Source organism: Crinia signifera, chromosome 2 (assembly GCF_055691185.1).
Source record: "Crinia signifera chromosome 2, ASM5569118v1, whole genome shotgun sequence".
NCBI classification, from domain to species: domain Eukaryota; kingdom Metazoa; phylum Chordata; class Amphibia; order Anura; family Myobatrachidae; genus Crinia; species Crinia signifera.
In genome coordinates, this window is record NC_139218.1 from 314454235 (window position 1) to 314477497 (window position 23263).

The 23263-nt window shown below is 43.5% G+C and overlaps 1 protein-coding gene across 1 annotated transcript; it reads left to right on the forward strand.

The window, feature by feature from the left end:
• The first annotated feature begins 19112 nt into the window (after positions 1-19112).
• Positions 19113-21281, forward strand: LOC146058525 (uncharacterized). Its single transcript, XM_083170814.1, has 2 exons — positions 19113-19359; positions 20734-21281. Exons 1-2 carry the CDS (start codon positions 19233-19235, stop codon positions 21279-21281), a joined length of 675 nt encoding a protein of 224 aa, XP_083026940.1. The 5' UTR covers positions 19113-19232.
• The last annotated feature ends 1982 nt before the right edge of the window (positions 21282-23263 follow it).

Below are 23263 nucleotides of genomic sequence, written 5' to 3' on the forward strand. Positions count from 1 at the left end.
AGTCTTTTGGCAGTAGGTTTAATATTCGTGTCACATTTATGGTAAATTGACTGCCCACATACAGTGGATGAGACCATACTGTGTGTCCCAACATTTTTTATCCCATCAAAGAACATCAAAGGAACTTTGGGAGTGGGAGCAGTTCCATGTGATGTTATGCTGTCACGCGGTAGTCACGTAATGCTTCTCTGGGAACATTTTTGACTGCCAGAATATCTTTATAGGACCCCTTGCGACCTTCTGGGCCCTAGGAAGATGCCTATTTGCCTTGTGGACAATCTGCCTCTGCTCCGTATATCAATTGGTTACTTGCCGTAGTTCACAACCATGGTAGATAAATGTAGTAGAGCATCTGTTGGCACTCTGATGGTCAATTACTTATAACACAGGACACCAGTCGTTTTTGATATTATTCATTTATCAAGACCTGCAGGTGCCTTTCTAGACAGCAGGGTCCTCTTCAAGCATCACACAAGCTGTAAAAGAGCACTGTCTGGCCTGCTACTATGTCACCTTCCATGCCTTGTCCCTTGGGTGACAGTTGTGCATTTTTGCTCTGGCCCTGGTCATTGAATATATATTTTTAACACTATATTTACTTGTGACATGCCATTTTGCACAACATTTGAAATTTACATGTTAATAAAATACTTTTATTTCTAATATAAATTTTCTACATTTTTCACCTTAATTGCATTATTTCATGCCTCACATTCTCTTACGTTTTTAAATTCATTGCTATTATTACTATATTAATATCTTGAAATAGTAGTATGAAGATTTTCTATATTTAATTTCCAGTTAGACTGATTTCTTCTTCTTTATGTAATGTGCATCTCGGGGGCATTTCACAGAAAAGACTGATTTAAACCAACATAAATCCGTTCTTCTGACAGTAGATATTTGCTAAATATATCCCTCCTGCTTTTCCCACTTCTGGTTGCCTACATGGCACTGAATCATTCCAAATCATAAAGAATAGAAATAACAGTCATCTTCAATGGAATACTTAGGAAATCTGGTTTTCAGTTAACTTTCACAAATACAACGGAAGGTTTATGTAATTATTTTCTATGGTTCACATACAAGAATCTTTGATGTTGAATTCTGATTTACTGAGCTGATGAGATATACATTATAAGGTAATACTAACTTCAATAAGGGACAATAACCAAATCTATTGAGAAATAACTTCTCTAGTGATGTTTTAATCTGCATAACATACAGATATTTCCTTTACAATCTATCCAAATGTAATTAACGTTTTCAGTGCACTGTTTGTAGAATGCAAAAGCAGCTTTGCTAGAAATGCAAAAATAAAATGTTACACGTCCTGTCACAATAACAACGCCTTAAGTTAGAATTGAACGCATCTGGAACATTCATAATCAAAGCGTTTATAAAATAATATAAAAACTGTCTGGGATCTGGTTTCGCCCACAGCATTTTTTTTTATAAATTGAGAAGTTTTAATGGATCTGCCAAAAAATGTAGTATAGCAAATAAGAATATATAATTAGGGGGAAATTCACTAAAGGAAATTTGTAAAAAATAGGTGTATTTGTATCCAGAAATACACTTATTTTTTACATTTACTATCCCGAAAATATGGCAATTCGTATTCGTATTGATGTGCTATCAATACGAATACGAATTTCCGTATTTTCAGGATAGTAAATGTGAAAAATAAGTGTATTTCTGGATACAAATACACCTATTATTTACAAATTTCCTTTAGTAAATTTCCCCCTTAATGTCAGGATTTGTTGTAGGTATTTGTCATGCTGGGATACCACATTTCTTGTATATGCTTCAATGTAAGTGCTCAGTGTGAAGCATGCCAATGATAGAGTTACATACTGGCTTACAGTGGGTATGAAAGAATTGGTAGCATCAGTCACTGATCTATTACTAATCTATAAGTGTGGCAGCCCAGATAGTGGGATGAATAGGAAAGTACTGCAGAAATATGGTTTGTCATTTTGGGGGATCGGTGAATGTAAAGTAAATAGACATATAAAAGTAAACAGTAAATACAGGTTGAGTATTCCTTATCCAAATATCCCTTATCCAAAATATCCCTTATCCATAGCTTCCAGAATGTTTTTTTTTTCTAAAAGCACTAATGGGACATCTGTAACTGGCACTACTGGGGAAATGATATGTAACTGGCACTACTGGGGAAATGATATGTAACTGGCACTACTGGGTAAATGATATGTAACTGGCACTACTGGGGAAATGATATGTAACTGGCACTACTGGGTAAATGATATGTAACTGGAACTGCTGGGGAAATGATATGTAACTGGCACTACTGGGGAAATGATATGTAACTGGCACTACTGAGGACATGATATGTAATTGGCACTACTGGGGAAATGATATGTAACTGGCACTACTGGGGAAATGATATGTAACTGGCACTACTGGGGAAATGATATGTAACTGGCACTACTGGGGAAATGATATGTAACTGGCACTGCTGGGGAAATGATATGTAACTGGCACTACTGGGGAAATGATATGTAACTGGCACTACTGGGGAAATGATATGTAACTGGCACTACTGGGGAAATGATATGTAACTGGCACTGCTAGGGAAATGATATGTAACTGGCACTACTGGGTAAATGATATGTAACTGGCACTGCTGGGGAAATGATATGTAACTGGCACTACTGGGGAAATGATATGTAACTGGCACTACTGAGGACATGATATGTAACTGGTACTACTGGGGAAATGATATGTAACTGGCACTACTGGGGAAATTATATGTAACTGGCACTACTGGGGAAATGATATGTAACTGGCACTACTGAGGACATGAGGACTGGCACTAAATAAAAGTAAGAAAATGATTGATTGACATTCAAATTCAGTGCCTGAGATAGTACACAAACTTTGTTTCATGTTTTGAAACCTTGTTTCATGCACAAATACAATATATTTGTGTGTATTTCATGTGTCTGATGTGTTTAAATAACATAAATGCAAGATACCTCAAGATACATCGTTTAAATATAAAAATATTCCGAAATATGGAATAAACCATTATCCAAAATTCTTCTGGTTCCGAGCATTTTGGATAAGGGATACTCAACCTGTATACCTAAACAACACAACCTGTGTAATGTGCAGACCCCCCCGCCGCCCATGCAACCCCCCCCCCCCCAATCCCCCACAGTCTTACCTATCTCGCTGGTCCCGGCGGCTCTGTTCTTCTGCTGAGGACCACCACAAAATGGCCACCCCCATTCAGCAGACAGTTTAAGAGAACAGAAGAAGAACAGAGCCGCTGGGGCCAGCGAGATAGGTAAGTCTGCGGGGGATTGGGGGGGGGATGTAACTATAGCACTGCAGGCCCCGGCGCCCCCACATGCACAGCGCCCCCCAGCGGTGGCAGGGGCTGTGGTGCTATAGTTACGCCGCTGCATGTGGCTTGGTCTCAGGGGCGGATTGGGAATTAAAACCAGCCCGGGAAAAATCTTGAAGCAGCCCTAAGAGGGGGGGGGGGGGGGGAGTGTTGTTGCGCGCCGGAGGCGTGCCCGAATTTTTAGGGGGTGTGGCCTATCAATATGGGGGTGTGGCCTATTCCAACAAGGCCACGCCCAATTTTTGCCGCTGTGAGGGCATGGCTAGTGGCTCTCTTAGCTGCTGGCTATGTCCCCAGCCCCTCAGGCTGCAGAATAGGCGCATGCGTACAGCGTTTATTCTACAGCCTGTGGGGCTGGGGAGATAGAGATGGGGGGGGGGGGGGGGTGTGACAGGGGGTCTCCCAACACAGTAGAGTGGCAGGGTGGAAGAGGATGCAGGGAGGGAGGGGGGGATGGAGGGTGCCGTACAATGCTGGGAGGGGAGATGCAGAGTGGCTGAGAACGAAGGGAGTGAGGACTTACACAGGGTGGCACAGGACGCAGAGTGTGAGGGGGCATGGTGGCACAGGATGCAGGGTAGGAGGGGGGATGCAGAGTGGCAGGGGATGCAGGGAGGGGAGTCACAAAGTGGTGGAGGAGACAGTGATGCCCATTATAGATATGCCATACACCGTGATGCCCATTATACATATGCCACACATCCTGATGCCATTATACATATGCCGCACACCGTGATGCCCATTATACATATGCCGCACACCCTGATGCCCATTATAGATATGCCGCACACCCTGATGCCATTATACATATGCCGCACACCCTGATGCCATTATACATATGCCGCACACCGTGATGCCCATTATACATATGCCGCACACCGTGATGCCCATTATACATATGCCGCACACCGTGATGCCCATTATACATATGCCGCACACCGTGATGCCCATTATACATATGCCGCACACCGTGATGCCCATTATACATATGCCTCACACCGTGATGCCCATTATACATATGCCGCACACCCTGATGCCATTATACATATGCCGCACACCGTGATGCTCCATTATACATATGTCACACACCGTGATGCCCATTATACATATGCCACACACCGTGATGCCATTATACATATGCCCCACACCTTGATGCCCATTATACATATGCCACACACCGTGATGCCCATTATACATATGCCACACACCGTGATGCCCATTATACATATGTCGCACACCGTGATGTCCATTATACATATGTCGCACACCGTGATGCTCCATTATACATATGCCGCACACCCTGATGCCATTATACATATGCCGCACACCGTGATGCCATTATACATATGCCGCACACCCTGATGCCATTATACATATGCCGCACACCCTGATGCCATTATACATATGTCGCACACCGTGATGCCCATTATACATATGCCGCACACCCTGATGCCATTATACATATGCCGCACACACCGTGATGCCCATTATACATATGCCGCACACCCTGATGCCATTATACATATGCCGCACACCGTGATGCCCATTATACTTGTGCCGCACACCGTGATGCCCATTATACATATGCCACACACACGTGATGCCCATTATACATATGCCTCACACCGTGATGTCCATTATACATATGCCACACACCGTGATACTCCATTATACATATGCCACACGCCGTGATGCCCATTATACATATGCCACACGCCGTGATGCCCATTATACATATGCCGCACGCTGTGATGCCCATTATACATATGCCACACCGTGATGCTCCATTATACATATGCCACACGCCGTGATGCCCATTATACATATGCCGCACGCCCTGATGCCCATTATACATATGCCCACACCGTGATGTCCATTATACATATGCCCCACACCGTGATGTCCATTATACATATGCCCCACACAGAGATGTCCATTATACATATGCCACACACCGTGATACTCCATTATACATATGCCACATGCCGTGATGCCCATTATACATATGCCGCACACTGTGATGCCCATTATACATATGCCACACCGTGATGCTCCATTATACATATGCCACACGCCGTGATGCCCATTATACATATGCCGCACGCCCTGATGCCCATTATACATATGCCCACACCGTGATGTCTATTATACATATGCCCCACACCGTGATGTCCATTATACATATGCCCCACACAGAGATGTCCATTATACATATGCCACACACCGTGATACTCCATTATACATATGCCACACACCATGATGGCCATTATACATATGCCACACGCCGTGATGCCCATTATACATATGCCGCACACTGTGATGCCCATTATACATATGCCACACCGTGATGCTCCATTATACATATGCCACACGCCGTGATGCCCATTATACATATGCCGCACACCCTGATGCCCATTATACATATGCCCACACCGTGATGTCCATTATACATATGCCCCACACCGTGATGTCTATTATACATATGCCGCACACCCTGATGCCATTATACATATGTCGCACACCGTGATGCCCATTATACATATGCCGCACACCCTGATGCCATTATACATATGCCGCACACCGTGATGCCCATTATACATATGCCGCACACCCTGATGCCATTATACATATGCCGCACACCGTGATGCCCATTATACTTGTGCCGCACACCGTGATGCCCATTATACATATGCCACACACACGTGATGCCCATTATACATATGCCTCACACCGTGATGTCCATTATACATATGCCACACACCGTGATACTCCATTATACATATGTCACACACCGTGATGCTCCATTATACATATGCCACACACCGTGATGTCCATTATACATATGCCACACACCGTGATGCTCCATTATACATATGCCACACGCCGTGATGCCCATTATACATATGCCGCACGCTGTGATGCCCATTATACATATGCCACACCGTGATGCTCCATTATACATATGCCACACGCCGTGATGCCCATTATACATATGCCGCACGCCCTGATGCCCATTATACATATGCCCACACCGTGATACCCATTATACATATGCCCCACACCGTGATGTCCATTATACATATGCCCCACACAGAGATGTCCATTATACATATGCCACACACCGTGATACTCCATTATACATATGCCACACGCCGTGATGCCCATTATACATATGCCGCACACTGTGATGCCCATTATACATATGCCACACCGTGATGCTCCATTATACATATGCCACACGCCGTGATGCCCATTATACATATGCCGCACACCCTGATGCCCATTATACATATGCCCACACCGTGATGTCCATTATACATATGCCCCACACCGTGATGTCCATTATACATATGCCCCACACAGAGATGTCCATTATACATATGCCACACACCGTGATACTCCATTATACATATGCCACACGCTGTGATGCCCATTATACATATGCCGCACACTGTGATGCCCATTATACATATGCCGCACACTGTGATGCTCCATTATACATATGCCACACGCCCTGATGCCCATTATACATATGCCCACACCGTGATGTCCATTATACATATGCCCCACACCGTGATGTCCATTATACATATGCCCCACACCGTGATGTCCATTATACATATGCCTCACAGTATGAACCTCTCTCTCACACTTTAGTTACCTTAAAATCAAGCTGGCTGGCACTTCATCTACTTCTTCCTTTCATTAGATGTGTGCTCCCGTGTAGCTCCGCCCCCTTCCACTCGTGTAGCCCCGCCCCTCAACTCCGTGTTGCTCCGCCCCCTTTCCAGTCCCTGCTGTCATGACTCATGACTGATGACACATGAAAGTGGGTTGGAAGCCAGGGAGAGAGCTCTGTGCTGCCGGCGCTGCTGCCTCTAATGTAGTGTGACAGTGTACTGGCAGCCGGCAGCTACAGAGTCTGAGGACAGAAGCGGCCGGGGATGTACAGCAGGGAGAGAGCCTCCCTGCGCAACCATCCTCACAGTGAGTGCTTGCCACACACAGAACCGCGGGAGCAGCTGCGTGCGGTCGCACATGCGCACCAGCACTCCCGCGGCCATTTTTATTTCTGTAATAGCCGAGGCTGCCCGCAGCCATATTTGTTTGGGGCACAGTGCTGCGGCCGCCCGTTAACCGCAGAGATGGCGGTCTGCGGCCCCGCCAATGGGGTGAGCGGCCTTTTAGTGACTATTAGGGGCCGGCCCACCGGGAAATGGCCCGGTTTCCCGGTGGTCCAATCCGCCCCTGCTTGGTCTTCTAGTAGAGCATGTATGAATCTTCAATAAACTATTTATTTGGAAGAAGTGGTGTTGACTATTTAATTGGGGGGACCTGTACCAGAAAGGACATTGGGGCAGTTGTCTTAAGCCTGGTGAAGTGATAAAGTGTTGATAAAGTGGAAGGTGATAATGCACCAGCCAATAACCTCCTAACTGTCATATTTCAAACCCAGCCCATAACTTGTCAGTTAGGATCTAATTGGCTTCTACTTTATCAGCACTTATCACTTCACCAGGCTTAATACATCTGCCTCATTGTTTGCATTAGATTGTGTTGGAGAATTACTGGAATTTTTCCTGTTTTTAAGGCAACAAAAGCCAACAGTTATTTGGAATCAATTCTCTGAGTGGTTAGAGCCTTGGTCTGCGTATTTCTAATCTAAAACAATAGATCTTTTCTAAACATACAGTTGAGTGTCAATGTACCTGTATTTATGTCGTCATTGAACATATTTTTCATATAGGGGATACAAAAACTTTTAAAGAATTGTTTCTGAATTTTCTAAAGAATGTGCTCATCTCTCAGACACCTGGTGCGGCAGGAGGACTCTGTAAGCACACCAAAAGATGGCTTAAAGGGAAGATCATAGCTTCATGGCCTGATCCACGTGTTCATCTCTCCAGGGGTCCTGGAGTTGCAGGTTGGCCCTGGTGACTGTGTAGACTGCAGTTCTGGTTCTTACATGGTGACAGGAGCCAAGTATTGCACGTAATGTTACAGTCAGCACTTTGGCGTCACTCCTCGGTGACACCAGGGTGTCGCAGGCACCCCCCTTTGTGATGCCACTGAATATTATACCTGTAGCCTTATAAGGCATTGCTGGTACATTTAGTATGGTGCAAACATAAGAACTTTAATTGAGGGAATATATTATACCAGATCATTGCAATGTAAAACACGTGTGCAGCCAATCTACCTTGATAAATGATTATCCAATATCTTATATCCTTGTTAGACCAGCCTTCATTACAGAGACTAATCTAGTGACCAATGTACAACACCTGGACACAGTGCATATATGCAAATAGTATGCTAATGATCTTTATATTGTAAGTGATGTTGGGCACATTGTTAATGGAACTCTCAAAAGCAATGTGAGGATCTTCTCCAAAAGTACAGAATGTCATCAATCTAATGATGAAATGCCAACAGATTTCCTCCCCAAGATATGCACATGTTCTTCTTCACAATGGGACATGAATAGGTTTGCATAGCTTGATGAAAACTTCATACCCATTGCTGTGCTGACTAGTTCATTATCATAATGTTATTGAAATGGAAGCCATTGTTCATGCGAATAAACTCAATACCACGGATGATAAATTCATTTTTATCTACCATATACTCTGATGAATCCAAAAGCCATGTGATAGCTTTAATTCTATTCTTATGGGTGTGGTAAAATGAGGGCAAAATTAAATTTTTTGGGCTTTGGACACATTTTCCATATGTGCTAAACTCAGGCATCCTGACCCCCCACAGCCACTTAATCTCATTGCTCATGCGCAGAGGAACCCCAGGGCCGAACTTGGAAGTTCTGAAATTGCAAAGGACAGCTCTTATCAGGATAGCTGTTCTTTGCATTACTAATAACATGTGTCCCAAACAGTGTCAGTGTCCCGCCCTGCCACTCGCCGCTGCCCATCACCCACGATCACCGCCGCAGCTGCCTGGCACTTGCTGCTCTCTGCTGCCCAGCACCCAACACACACTGTGGCACGGCACCCCCCCCCCCCCACTGTCCACCCCTGCACATAGGTGTGTGCCATCAGTAGCACACACCTACAGATCCGATAGATTTTATGTGCAGCAGGGTCAATCTGTAGGGTCTGAACAGATGCACACGGGACCGCACATCGGGTCAGATGGGATGTTACACATTCGATTTGGGCCAATTTCTTGTCAGGATTGGAAAAAATCGGACCAAATTGTGCTGGTGTATGGGGACCTTTAAACAGATGCATATTACATGGTCCAGCCTGTATGACTCAAACTGTGCCACCATAAACCTGTTTAGTCATTAATGTATGCTAGCTATATAAGATGCACTGTAGCTTATCCTTTGAACATGTAATGTAGTGTTTGCATACTCATACCTCCCAACATGACCCATTCCAGGAGGGACAGATGCGCTGCTCCTGGATTTCCTTGCCAGTGGTAGTTGCAGAGGTGGGACTGCACCACTGTCCACAATTCAAATAGGGGAGTCACACCTGCCAATGAGTCCCGGACTGTGATGTTTGGGGTTGGAGTTGGTGGGGCATCCCTATCTGCATTTTGGACTGTGCTGCTACTCTGCAACTGCCTGTCCAGAAACAGAGCATCTTGTCCCTCCTGGAATGGGTCATGTTGGGAGGTATGCATAATTCATGTTATATGTACTGCATGTTTTCCTTGATTTGTTCATATGCATATTGTAATTGCATCTTCTCATTATGCTTACAGTTTTACCAATTTCACCACGTCACACTATAGCAACTTCATGTCAATTTCACATTAGCTCAACATCTCAACATTTTACAACGTATTGCTTACTATATAATTTCATCAGTCATCGCATATATTCGTGATTCCTTTACTAAATAATAAATACAGTTCTTCGGACATTGCAACTTAATGGATTATTGAAAAAGTAAAAGTTTTTATACTGTAGGCTTCAAATTCACCAAAGTTGTATAGTGAGAGTCTGAAAATCTCCAAAGGTTCCAAAGGAGGAACTGCAGTGCAGTTCAAAATTCAAATATGGGAGGCCCAGCAACTGCCATCAGCTGCCAATCCAAACTGACTCACTGGCAGTGGGTGTGGCTCCCCTATTTGAATTTTGGACTGAGGTACAGCCCCTTCTCTGGAGCCGCCACTGGTTACAATAATAAGTGTTCTTTGTTATATACTTTTTGCACATACTGTATGTACAGTATGCTTTGCTACACATGGGAAGAAGAACAACAAACTTACCACACTGACCTGTGGGCTACACTGGAGTTTCCCATGTTCATTGAGGAATCAAATGTTAAGTTTTTCCAGCTGTAATAAAAATGAGTTTTTCTGAATTTGCAAATTCCCACATTTGAATCATATTGCTTAATGTATAAATGTGCATTCTTCTGCTTTGTTATGTTTGTTTCTATCATTTATAGAGAGGAAAGCGGTGGGTTTTATACATATTGGAAAAATTAATTCTCTGAAATGAAAGCTTTTTTACTGCAAAAAACAACAAAAACATAAATATACTGTATTCTGAGAACGGCAGTTGAAAAAGCAGTTGTACTTGTTTAATACTTCACTGTTACATAAAATAATGTTTTGTAACATTGATAACATTGTGGTCTTGCTTTGTTAGAGCTCATAAGAACATTATGCTGAAAAGTGGCTGTTTTGAAAGGAATTCATGGATGTAGAAGCCCTTTGTAGTGTAAGTTAGGCTTTTATAAAGAAACATCCAATGTCACTAGAGCAGAATTAAAAAAAGAAAAATATATAGTGAACAAATTGACAACATAGCTGACACTAGACTTAGCACTTTTATTGTATAATGAGGTTTATCTTAGTAACTGCTTTTCTTTCTGTATATAGGGTCTGAGATGGATTTTGTCATGCCACGCAGAACTGACGCATGGCAGCACTTTAGAGTGGTGGGATGGTTGTCTCAGCTACACATTCCCGTTGGTGGCCTTTACAGTGTACGGATCGAGCCGTAAACAAAGTGTCCATTTTTTACTTCTGTCAAGGTTCAGGATGGAGTATACCATCGAGCAATGATATGCGATCAAGTTTTGTGTTAAACTCGGGAAATCGGGTACTGGGACGCTTGCCATGCTTCAAAAGGTCTTTAGGAAGGTATCCTTACACTGAAAAAAAAAGGTTGATTTTGCCATGTAATTCACTTTTCTTGATCAGCTCCACTCCTTCAGATGACATCCTGGCATGTACTGTGGGTCACTGTGCATGCCGTATTTCCTGCATCACCCTGTGGATGCCGTTCCCAGCATACCTCTGTTTCCATTTTGACATTATGACTAAGCCGAGTACATCATGGGTCCAACCATCTTAAGTCAAATCATGTGAATGCTCTACAATTATCTGGTTCCTGCATTATTCCACAAGTTCACTGTAACCTATGGACACTTAGATCTGCTTATTTAAACCATTCTGATTCACTAATGCATTGCCAGATCAGTAAGTCACATTTCCGACTACCTGACTCCTGGTGTGCTGCTTGCCTGCAGTCTCCCTGTTCCTGAGTTTTCTATACTGCTGGATTCCACTATCCTCACAATACAGCTATACCTGTGTTTCAAGCTCTGAAATGGTGTCTGCTCATTTTTTAGATTACAAACTCTTCCAATTATGTTTCCCACTGTTCTTCAGACCTTCTGTACTGCACTGTGTTTCCAGTAATACCTGCTCAAGCCTGGCTAGTAGAATAGAGTCAACTTTATTGGCCATGTGTGCTTGCGCACACCAGGAATATTTTGTGGATTACAGTGCAGCATCAAGCAGGGATGAAGGGGGTGGAGACATTACATATATTACATAAAGACATTAAATGCATTCCATTTCTAGCTATGACTATGGTGGTCAGGTCGACAAGTAGGGACACGTTGTTTGGCTGTTGATATTGGGATTGCATTCACTTTGGATTGTTCAGGTGATGGACAGCTAATGGAAAGAAGCTTCTTGCAGATCTGGACGTTTTAACGGGGATGGACCTGAACCGTCTTCCGGATGGTAGGATGTTGAACAGGTTGTGACCGGGATGCAGCTTGTCCTTCGCGATCTTCTCAGCACGTTTCCTTACCCTGGATGAGAACAGATCCCTTATCGGGGGGAGGTTGGTCCCTATGATCTTTTCCGCAGTCTTCACTACCCTCTGCAGTTTTTTTGTCGATCTCACTTGCGCCACCGTACCAGATTGTGATCGATGAACATAAGACAGACTCCACGATGGCGGTGTAGAATACGCACATCAGCTCCTGTGGGATGTTGAATTTCCTGAGTTGCCTCAGGAAAAACAGGCGCTGTTGGGCCTTTTTGATGTTTGTGGTTATGTTTAATCCCCATCTTAGGTCGCTGGACATGGTTGTCCCTAGGAATTTGAAGGATTCAACCCGTGACTCCACTACGTTGGCTATTGTTAGCGGGACCAGTGCATTTGTTTTTTTCCTGTAGTCGACCACCATCTCAACTGTTTTGGTGGGGTTTAGAACGAGGTTTTTGCTGCTGCACCAGTGTCAGCTTCTCCACTGCACGCCTGTACGCGGTCCCGTCACCCTCCTTGATCAGGCCGATGATAGTGGTGTCATCATCTGCAAATTTGATGATACAGTCAGGCCCGGCGACAGGGGGGACAAAGGGGACAGCCGTCCCGGGCCCCAATGTCCTGAGGGGCCCCAAGGATAGACTACCCATTGTCCCCCGGCCACTCGATCCCCACACCTAGCAGCCCCCCTGCCCTAGCTCAGATGCCAGTCCTCGTTCAGATGCATGGGACTCATGGGGCGCAGAGATACAGAGATACAGGGGACTCGGGGGGGGGGTATAGTGGTATACTGTTACTTACAATATCCGTCCATCCGTCCTATAGCACAGACAGTGGAGCCAGATTTAGGGGTCTGGGAATCAATGTGTATGGGCCTTAAAAGTTTTTTTGTTTTACTTTGTCTTTTACAGAAAAAAAATGAGAGAATGTTTCCTCTAACTAATTTTTTCTCCGCTAATCAATCATACTCCTGGCATTTAGTGGCTGTCCCTGTGCACCAAAATTGGTTTATTCCTGCCAGGGAAGGCAGATGGGGTTCAGTCACCATGGCAGCTAAGCTCCATTTCCTGCTCCTCACCTGGCTCTGACAAGCTACATCAATAGGATTTTGCAGTCAGTGTAGGACAGAGGTTCCCAACCTTTTTTCTCTCCCCTACCTCTTGAATAGACTTTTCAGTTATGAGTACCCCTTCCACTCAATTTGAAATATCCAAAGTGGAGTGGACGTGGATGGTTTGCTTATCTTTAATCGTGTCCTTTTATTAAGGAGTAGCGGAGGTATAATGTGCGTCAGGGGGTGCCGGACAGGAACCCAACAGTTGGGATCCCAACAGGCATTAACCCGACTTGGGATCCCGACTGTGAAAACAGTGACAGCCTGGTTCCCGACGGCCACCTGCTATTTTCCCTCTTGGGGGACCACGACCCCCACAGAGGGAGAATAGAATAGGTGGCGAGCGTAGCGAGCCACTGTGCCCTCAGCGTGGCGAGCGCAGTGAACCCGCAAGGGGCTTTGTTGTGCTCACCATGCTGTCTGAGTCCGGCCAGTTGGGATCCCGACGTCGGGCTAATGACTGTCGGGATCCCAACTGTCGGACCACTATACCACACCCGGTAGTGTCCCTGTTTTAAATGTATTTATGCTTTACTTAGAAACATAGAATTTTATGGAAGATGATACACACATACAGGGTTGCAGTTCAAATTCCGGCGGTCGGAATCCCGGAGTTCAAAATCCCGATTCTGGAATCCCGACCGCCGAAACCCCGACAAGGGGGGGACGTAGATCGCCCCCCCTTGCGGGCCCGGTGCCTCGCTGCGCTCGGCACACTAATTTATTCTCCCTCTATGGGTGTCGTGGACACTCACGGAGGAAGAAAGTGTTGGGATTTTGGCGGTCGGGATTTTGGCAGTCGGGATTCCAGCGTCGGGATTTTGAACACCGGGATTCCGGCGTCGGGATTTTGATGCCGGGATTCCGACCGCCGGGATTTGAACTGCAACCCTGTATGTGTGTATCATCTTCCATAAAATTCTATGTTTCTAAGTAAAGCATAAATACATTTAAAACAGGGACACTAATAGGTGGAGTAATAAATTCCCAAGTACAACCAAGATAAACAATTCAAATAGGTAATTTGGAATGAATATTGACGCTGTATGCAGCCCCCTAATCAGAGTATATGTTGGGCTGCTGGGTGGGACTAGGGTAAGTGTACTAGTGTGAGTAGTTGCAGTGGGAACAGTATAGGTCAGGGTTGCCGACTTTAATATTCTCCTCTCCGGGAGAAGCCCGGAGAGGAGAGTTTCAGCAGCTGCTCTGAAGGCGGGACTTGAGAGCCCCCATGATGTTAAACAGTTGAATTTGCTTATCTCCGTGGAGGGGGCGGGGCTAAAATGACACAATTTTGCCATTTTAGCTCCACCCCTCCTCTGAGACCCGCGGATTGCGGCATTTAAATGCCACGATCGGGGGCGCAGCGGGGGTCCCCCTGAATCCGGGAGGGTTGCCCACCCTTCCGGGGGGGCGGGAGGGGTACCCGATTTTCGGGAGACTCCCGGCCATTCCGGGAGGGTAGGCAACCTGGTATAGGTGTGAGGTTGCGCCAGCATGAGCAGAATACATACAGTATGTGTCATCATAACCTAGCACCTATACAGCATAAGGTGCAAGACACCAGGCATGAAAGACATAAACTGAAGAGTAGTGTACTGTGTTTTTCTTAATTGCACTGCTGACACAGCAAAACCCTACTCATATTGTACTAGAGATACTGGGCAACAACTTCAACTGCAGAGGAATTAGTACAAAGTGACAGAAGAAACAAAACGGAACTTGGCAGGAGAAAAAGCTATGAGCACTACATCAGAGCACTTCTTAAATAGATTTGGTTGCACAGTTTTTCACTCTCAGTTTTATTTATGAGGAGTCACACTGGCCATACACTTAAAAATGTATTGTCCGATCTGGCTCTTTCTGGGCCTTATTCTAGTTCACTCTTTCTGACAAAATCCTTCTTAGATGGACAAAACCATGTGCACTGCAGGGGGGCAGATGTAAAATGTGCAGAGAGAATTAGATTTGGGTGAGTTATTTTTTTTTCTGTGCAGGGTAAATACTGGCTGCTTTATTTTTACACTGCAATATAGATCTCACTTTGAAGTAAAACCCCACCCAAATCTAATTCTCTCTGCACAAGTAACATATGCCCCACCTGCAGTGCACATGGTTTTGTCCATCTAAGAAGGATTTTGTCAGAAAGAGTGAACTAGAATAAGCCCCTATGTTCCAAACGGCCAGATCGGACAATAAATCTACAGTAGGTGTATGACCAGGTATAAAAGCACATATTGGGAAGCTATAAGGATGTACCACTGTGAACAGATGACCTATATCCAGGAATAAGACAGGTGGTAGAATCTACCACCATGAGTATTACACTGTAGATATTGGTAAGGAAGTTGTAAGGGTATACCATTATGTATAATGTAGGTAAAAGCAGGGTAGGTATGATGGTGAACCAGTGTGAACAATATAGGGGGAAGTAGCATAGATGTAAGATAGCCAACACATTCGACAAGCCCCGGTATTGAGTACTCAAAGGGCCACTATAGGATAAGGCTACACTAAGCCATGCTAAATTATACTCATTTGCACTAAGAGGGAACGCAAAGTTGTGGGATCGAGGAGAGAATGTCTATACCTCCCCTGCACCAATAAGCTTGAGCCCAGGTACTTTGCATCTGCCCTCCCTCTTGGCACCACTTTGTAGGTTTGAAAGTGTATTGTTGGGTATAGTAAACTCTAGTAGCATTTGCTACTACCACTGTTACTCACATACGCTCTGCCATATGCCAGATGCATGCACTATCACTCCTGTGTAAAAGCTATTCTAAAGGCCATTTCTCACTTCTTATTCTTCTAGATCTCTCAGCTGCCTTTGACACGGTTGACCACTCTCTTCTCCTACAAACACTACAATCCCTAGGTCTTCAGAACACAGCCCTTTCTTGGTTCTCTTCCTACCTACCTAATTGCTCTTTCAGTGTTCGCTTCTCTGATTCTACCTCCTCCTCACTACCTCTGTCCGTTGGAGTACCACAAGGCTTAGTCTTAGGTCCTTTGCTTTTCTCAATCTATACCACATCTCTTGGCAAACTAATCAACTCTTTTGGATTTCAGTATCACCTGTACGCTGATGATACTCAAATCTATCTATCCTCCCTGGAATTGTCACCATCAGTATTGCTCCGTGTCTCCGTGAATGTTTTTCTGCCATTTCATCTTCTATGTCATCTCGCCACCTAAAACTCAACATTTCTAAAACAGAATTAATTATATTCCCACCAGCCAAGAGTAGTTACCAACCTGATATCTCTATCACTGTTGAGAACACAACAATTAATCCTACTCCACAAGCTCGCTGCCTAGGGGTCATCCTCGATTCTGAACTGTCCTTCATTCCTCACATTCAATTTTTCTCTAAATCATGTTACATGCATCTAAAAATCATATCCAAAATTTGTCCGTACCTTACACAAGACACTGCAAAAACTCTAATCCATGCACTCATTATATCACGCATTGACTATTGCAATAGCCTCCTTAACGGTCTTCCTGAGAAAAGACTCTCACGACTACAATCCATTTTGAATGCAGCTGCGAGGCTGATCTTCCTGGCTAGACGCTCATCATCTGCTGATTGGCTCTGTCAGTCCCTCCATTGGTTGCCTGTATATTACAGCATTCAATATGAAATACTTCTACTTATATACAAAGCCATTACTCTGACTACACCGAATTATATCTCTTCGCTTAGCTCAATATATATCTCCACCCGACCTCTCCGCTCTGCACAAGATCTGCGTCTCTCATCCACACTCATTACTTGCTCCCACTTACACTATTTTTGTCGGGCAGCACCCACCTTATGGAATGCCCTTCCACGCACACTAAGACTCTCCTCTAGCCTCCAAACTTTCAAGCGTTCCCTGAAAACTCACCTCTTCAGGCTAGCTTATGATATTCAGGGCCCCCACACAACCACCAGTAGCATTTATATCTAATTGCATCCCATCAGGACTGTCCTGTAATCTGATGGGACTGCCATGCTATGGAATTCTGTCCTTATGTATCCCTCCTATTATCCCTATCCTCATGAGCTCTTCCTTCTCTTACTTAGGAGGGTATTCCCGATGGGGGAGATGGCTGCGGGGTCCTATTCAATGCTGTCTTCCCCGCAGCTCGCTGCCACACCCCTTCTCAACCTGCGGTAGGCGGGACATTGAATCCCCCCTGAAAATTCTCGGTCAATCAGACCGAGATCAGGATAGGGTCACGGCTGTCGGGCCAGCCAGACAGCCGTGACCCAACATTGAATACCCCCCTTATAGTATCTTCTACTCCATACACTCTGCTATGGCTCCTATCCATCGTTTTTTGCCAGCCTTATACCAATTTAAGCATCATGTCAAGCATTGCTTATACACCATGTGCTTGTCCTACATTGTCTTTTACTGTAAGTCACTGTTGGTAGTTTTTATGTACTTTGTTAGGTGTTGCAAATGATTTTGAGGCACCATATAAATAAAGGGTAATTATAATGTTATATATATAATACTGTATATACAGTATATCAGCTAATTTTAGTTATTTTATATTCCGGGTACTTAAAGTTCTAGTACAATTATAATTTTGGAATGTTTAGAATAAGAAAACCAATTATAATAAGAGCTAAATATAAACAAGTGCATATAAATCTGCCTGACACACGTGCATTAATACTGTCAAATCTTTATACGTTTTCTCCACTTACAAAAAATCCTCATTGTTGTGTACAAATTCAATTCAGGTTAATGTGCTGCTGCTACACACATATCGCCCAAATACGGTAGGGCTGACATCTCATGTTATCCCTTGGGGGGCTGGGGGGGTGCTGTTCCATTCCAGTAGGACTCATTGCATCTTTCACTCTGAATTGAATTCCTTTCATACAGTAAAATGAGACTTATTTCCTGCTTCATTTATCTTGTAAAAAAAAGTTCATTATTTAGCAGTATAATCAATTGGGGGTATTTGTATTCGATACTATATTGGGTACAGGGGGGAGGGGTAATAGGAGAGAGTGACAGTATTAGTGGGGGCAGGGCATTTGAGAAGAAGGATCTGTTGTGGAAGCTTACCATATAAAGGGGAGGGATAGAGGCATAGCAGTGACACAGAGGGAAGAGACAGTGGGCGATGGGTATGGCAGTTAGGGATACTTGGTAAAATGTATTAGTTAGTAGCTATAAAATCAGGATTTACTTTCAGAGTAACAGTTCAGTTTGACTGCTAAAATATAGCATCAGCAGCCATAATGTGGGGCATATGCATCAAGCTTTCAAGAGAGATAAAAGCAGAGAGAGTTAAAGTAACAACCAATCACGTCTAACTGCCATGTTACAGGCTGTGCTTGAAAAATTACAGCAGCTGATTGGTTGGTTCTTTAGCTCGCTCCACTGTATCTCTATTAATGACGTATCTCCTCATTTTAAGTCAAATATGCTGCTGCTTCCTCCATACATGTACAGGTGTGATCAAGGAGCTCATGTTATGATTTGAATATCCAGCAGTTGTGATATATGGGGCACTGTCTGGTGCAGGTTGTGCTGCTTGGCATCAGCCAATCAGAGCATGAGGCACCTGGAGATGCTGTGATAGAAATGACAGTTGAACTCTGCCAGTGCAGAGGCCAGAGACGATCTATGAGGAGCTCCTGTGTCTGAGCCTCTTCCAACTGTTCTGTTGACCTTTCCAGAGTCCAATTTATGAACATTATTGCTACCATGCATTTTTTTGTGGTTTCCCAACCTGGTACTTTTCTTCCAGTCCATCAGGCTCCAACGTACCAATATGTTCATGGTGCCTTATCCCAAAGACATGTTGAGGGAGATGGTAAGTTTTAAAGCTGTGAATGCACCAATAACAAATAATAATGCTAGAAATAGATACACAAAACATGGGAAAACAGTATTATTGGTCAGATTGTTAAAGGGTATTGGGATAAATTCAGTACAAATATCTTTGATGTAACAACCTATCAATCCATCTAAATACAAGGCTGGTGTAAGATTTCTCAGCACCCTAGGCAAAACTTCAACCTACCCCCCCCCCCCCCCCCCCCAATACTGCCACTGATACCTACTTTCCAACCCCTTAAGGCATACTTGCCTTAAGGTCCTCCCAGCCCCTGGGGAGTGTGGGCAAGTCCCCTACTTTCCCTGAAGGACCCCTTTGCAACCCACAACAGAGTACAAGGAGGAGGGCCAGCAAAGTAGGGAAGTATGCCTCAAGGGAAAGTATGGTGGTGAGGTCTTAGAAGTTTCACACCCGCCACCTGCATTAAGTAAAACAAGGATCCTCATAGACATCTTTGATTTGTTTGATAAGCAGATTGGTGGCACCCCCCCCAGATCCCGGTGCCCTAGGCAGCTGCCGAAAGCTGCCTAATGGTAGAGCCGGCCCTGTCTAAATATAGTACAAAGTAGCAGCAAAGATGATTTATGAAGTTTGTTTTGAATAAGCAATCACAATGATATAATAGTTAAATACAATAGTCCTGTATTTTAGCCCCTACAGTATATATACATTAGCTTAACTGTCTGGTGACCTTTACAAATAATGGTGGCAGATTGCCGGATTAGGTGGAAGTGTGTAAATGACAGCACCCTTTTTTGAAAACACGATTTTTATTCTTAAAGTGTAATTAGTCACCATTTGCATGTGATAAAGTAAAAGTCCCATTACTGTACATATTGCTCTGTTATTATGGTACATATAGGCCTACAAGTAGACTTTATAAGAGAAAATGTAAACCTCATAACATCCTGTATCAAACTCCCATAGAGAGACTTATAATTACAGACCACACACCTTGGTGTACTCAGTCACAGATGTGCCGAAATATAATCATCATCAACACTTTATCAATTGTTAGTGTCAGTTCAATGGTCAGTTCTTTGGTACACATGAAAAGTGACTGACACACACAGATCACTGTATGATGCAAACGGTGAAGGCATGTGGCTACGTATTTCTTAAATGAAATAAAGAAGAGTAAATGTCACTATGAAATCTAATACTGCATTACTTTGGTTTGTATATACCCCATTGGCTGTGGGCCACTAAAATAATTTTTTTGCACTAATTAGTGTGTTGAAATTATCTTATTTTTTACTTTGAGCTTTAAAACTGTAACTGACAACATGAGAAAACTGCTGACTTAATTGTAAATATGTATTTCTTCCACTCATTCTTCTTTTTCCCTAGTTTGTCTTTCCCCAGGACAAGTCTTGGGTGGACAAAATGACAACTCTGGAAATGTTGCTCAAAATGCTGAAAGATCTCCATCGCCACAAGAGGTTCCCGAACATGGTTCTTTGTGTTACTATGAGCCCTTACACCCAGTCACTAGTTATGGCTGGCACCAGAGTCCTCATACAAGACCATACTATTCATGTAATTCATTGGTGCAGGCATCATACAACAACCAATGGAGCAATATCCAACCAATGTCTGAGCATGCTCAGTTCCCGGAACCGACACTGATATGGTATATGTCACCTTCTAAGAGTGAGATCATCTGGGGACAAATGCAGCCACAATGGTTGCCCAGTATGATGCAGAGAGCACCAGGACTTAGGAATCCCACACCTGCAGGATCTGTGATGGAGACACTGCCCAGTGATATCCTCTCTTCTGACTATACAGATCCTGATGTCGCCATGATGATTTCCAGTATGGATTATTTCTATAATGTCAGCACATATGGAATCACAGATATGGCTGCCCTGAACACCAGTAGTGACCCCATGTAAATAAATGCTGCTTGTATTCTATTCTTTCCTGTGTGGGTAAAGTATTTTTAAGCAACATTTTGGCATAAGGTCATGTTGTCCAGATATACAGTACTGTAGAATATAGACATGTATAATTGTTGTACAATTTAATTTAATGTTTAAATTAAAGCAAAAATTAATAAGATAGCAAAATGCTGTCTATGCAACAAATAACAATTTCAAATAGTAAAAATTGTTTATACCATAATTAGATACATATAAACATTACATAAAAACATATACAGATGATCGCAAAAAAGACGATTGAATTATTTTGTTAATAACAAAAATCTTAGCAAAGCTTCATCGCACTATTGTTGAAGTATTGCAAAAGTGTATAGTTGTTATAGGTTCTTTTCAATTTTTCCTAAGGCCCTTTTTAGTCTCCTTTTCCAATATTTGGAGGGTATGCAGTCGTTGGGTCGACACACTAAAGGTCGACATGCAGTGCGTCAACCACTGAAGGTCGACTTGGCCTAGATTGACACCTTTAATAGGTCGACATTGATGGAAGATCGACACAAGTATTAGGTCGACAATGACTAGTTTGACAGTCAAAAGGTCGACATGGGTTTTGTCACTTGAATACTCTGTCTTTACTGATGATGCCTTTGTTTATTTTTAAATCTTTGGATGACTCTGCTAACTAGTGTGAAGTATATTAAAATGGTTCCACCATTGGGATATGCCACCATCAGAAGTGGATACCATAGATGTTTCTATATCATATACTGTTCCTATCTAGTCACATCCCCACTGTACAGTCCACACATATCCACTCTTTATTTTTCACATTTTTCATCCTCCTGACCCATGGCCAAACTGCTGGGTCACCGTATCATACAGCACACCATGAACTTTTGCATTCTGGTGGAATTAATGCAATAAAGAACATCTATCCTCATGTATCAATGCCTATTTCCCTATAGCTTGTAAAATTGCGTGCAGGGCCCTCATACCTGCTTTGACTGTCTGTAAATACCCAGTTTGTTGTATCACTGTCTCCTATTGTAAATCGCAATGGTATATGCTGCGCTATATAAGGAACTGTTAATAAATAAATATATCCGCAATCAACAGAGATATCAATAGCGAAAATACTTTTTTGGCGGTAATGAATTTGAAAATAAGAAAGAAAAAGAACAAAATACCCTAAACACAAAACCTGTTCGGTGCTACTAACAATAGTGGCTAAGGTGTCTCCTGTAGTCTAGTGGTGTAAATTCTATATACTAAAAGGCTAACGCCGCTCCTCACCTCTATGGAAGGAATTCAAGTGTTATGCGTGCCGATAGCCACAATATGGCACCCGACTGAGCAATTCAAGTGCTGCTCCATTAGGCTGCACACAGGCCCCGGCCCAGACAATACTGTTATGTTGTTCGGTCATTTTGATGGGCTAGTAAAATATATAAATAAAAATAGTTTTTGTGTTTGTCACAGTTTATATATGGTTACCGTAATTGGTATGGTTTGGCTATGGACCCCGTTTTACAACAAAAAAAGAATCACTTAGCACTTGCTAAAAGTGTTATGATCTCGTTACAGTATTTAACAAATTCAAGTAATCTTAGCTTACCACTGTACTTATCAATGTACTGTCTATACAGGACCATCTAAACATGGCAACAGCTTTATGATATCCATTGCTGGACATGTGGACCCAGCAGCAGCCTTTCTGGCTTCAGCAAAGCCATCCAGGCATTCTTGAGTGCCTCCTAGGGGAAAGTGTAATGACAGGCTGTCACACATATGCATGACACAGCGGCTCCTAGCTGGCAGCAGAAGGCTGCCAACAACAGTGTCTAGGACAAACTCGGTCCTCACACAGTTTATGTTTTCCCGGTCACCCGACAGGTGTACACTTGCATTTATTGCTGACTGACACATTTTAAAAGATCCACAGGTGGAGTAAATTATTTCACTTGATTCTGTGAGGAGACCTGCAAAACATGCACTGT

What these genes read in the sequence shown, in the direction of transcription:
- LOC146058525 (XM_083170814.1), top strand. Translation starts at nt 19,233, where the DNA reads ATGAACATTATTGCTACCATGCATTTTTTTGTGGTTTCCCAACCTGGT. An exon ending in AAGACATGTTGAGGGAGATG is followed by an intron (nt 19,360 to 20,733) that starts GTAAGTTTTAAA and finishes CTTTTTCCCTAG; the next exon opens with TTTGTCTTTCCCCAGGACAA.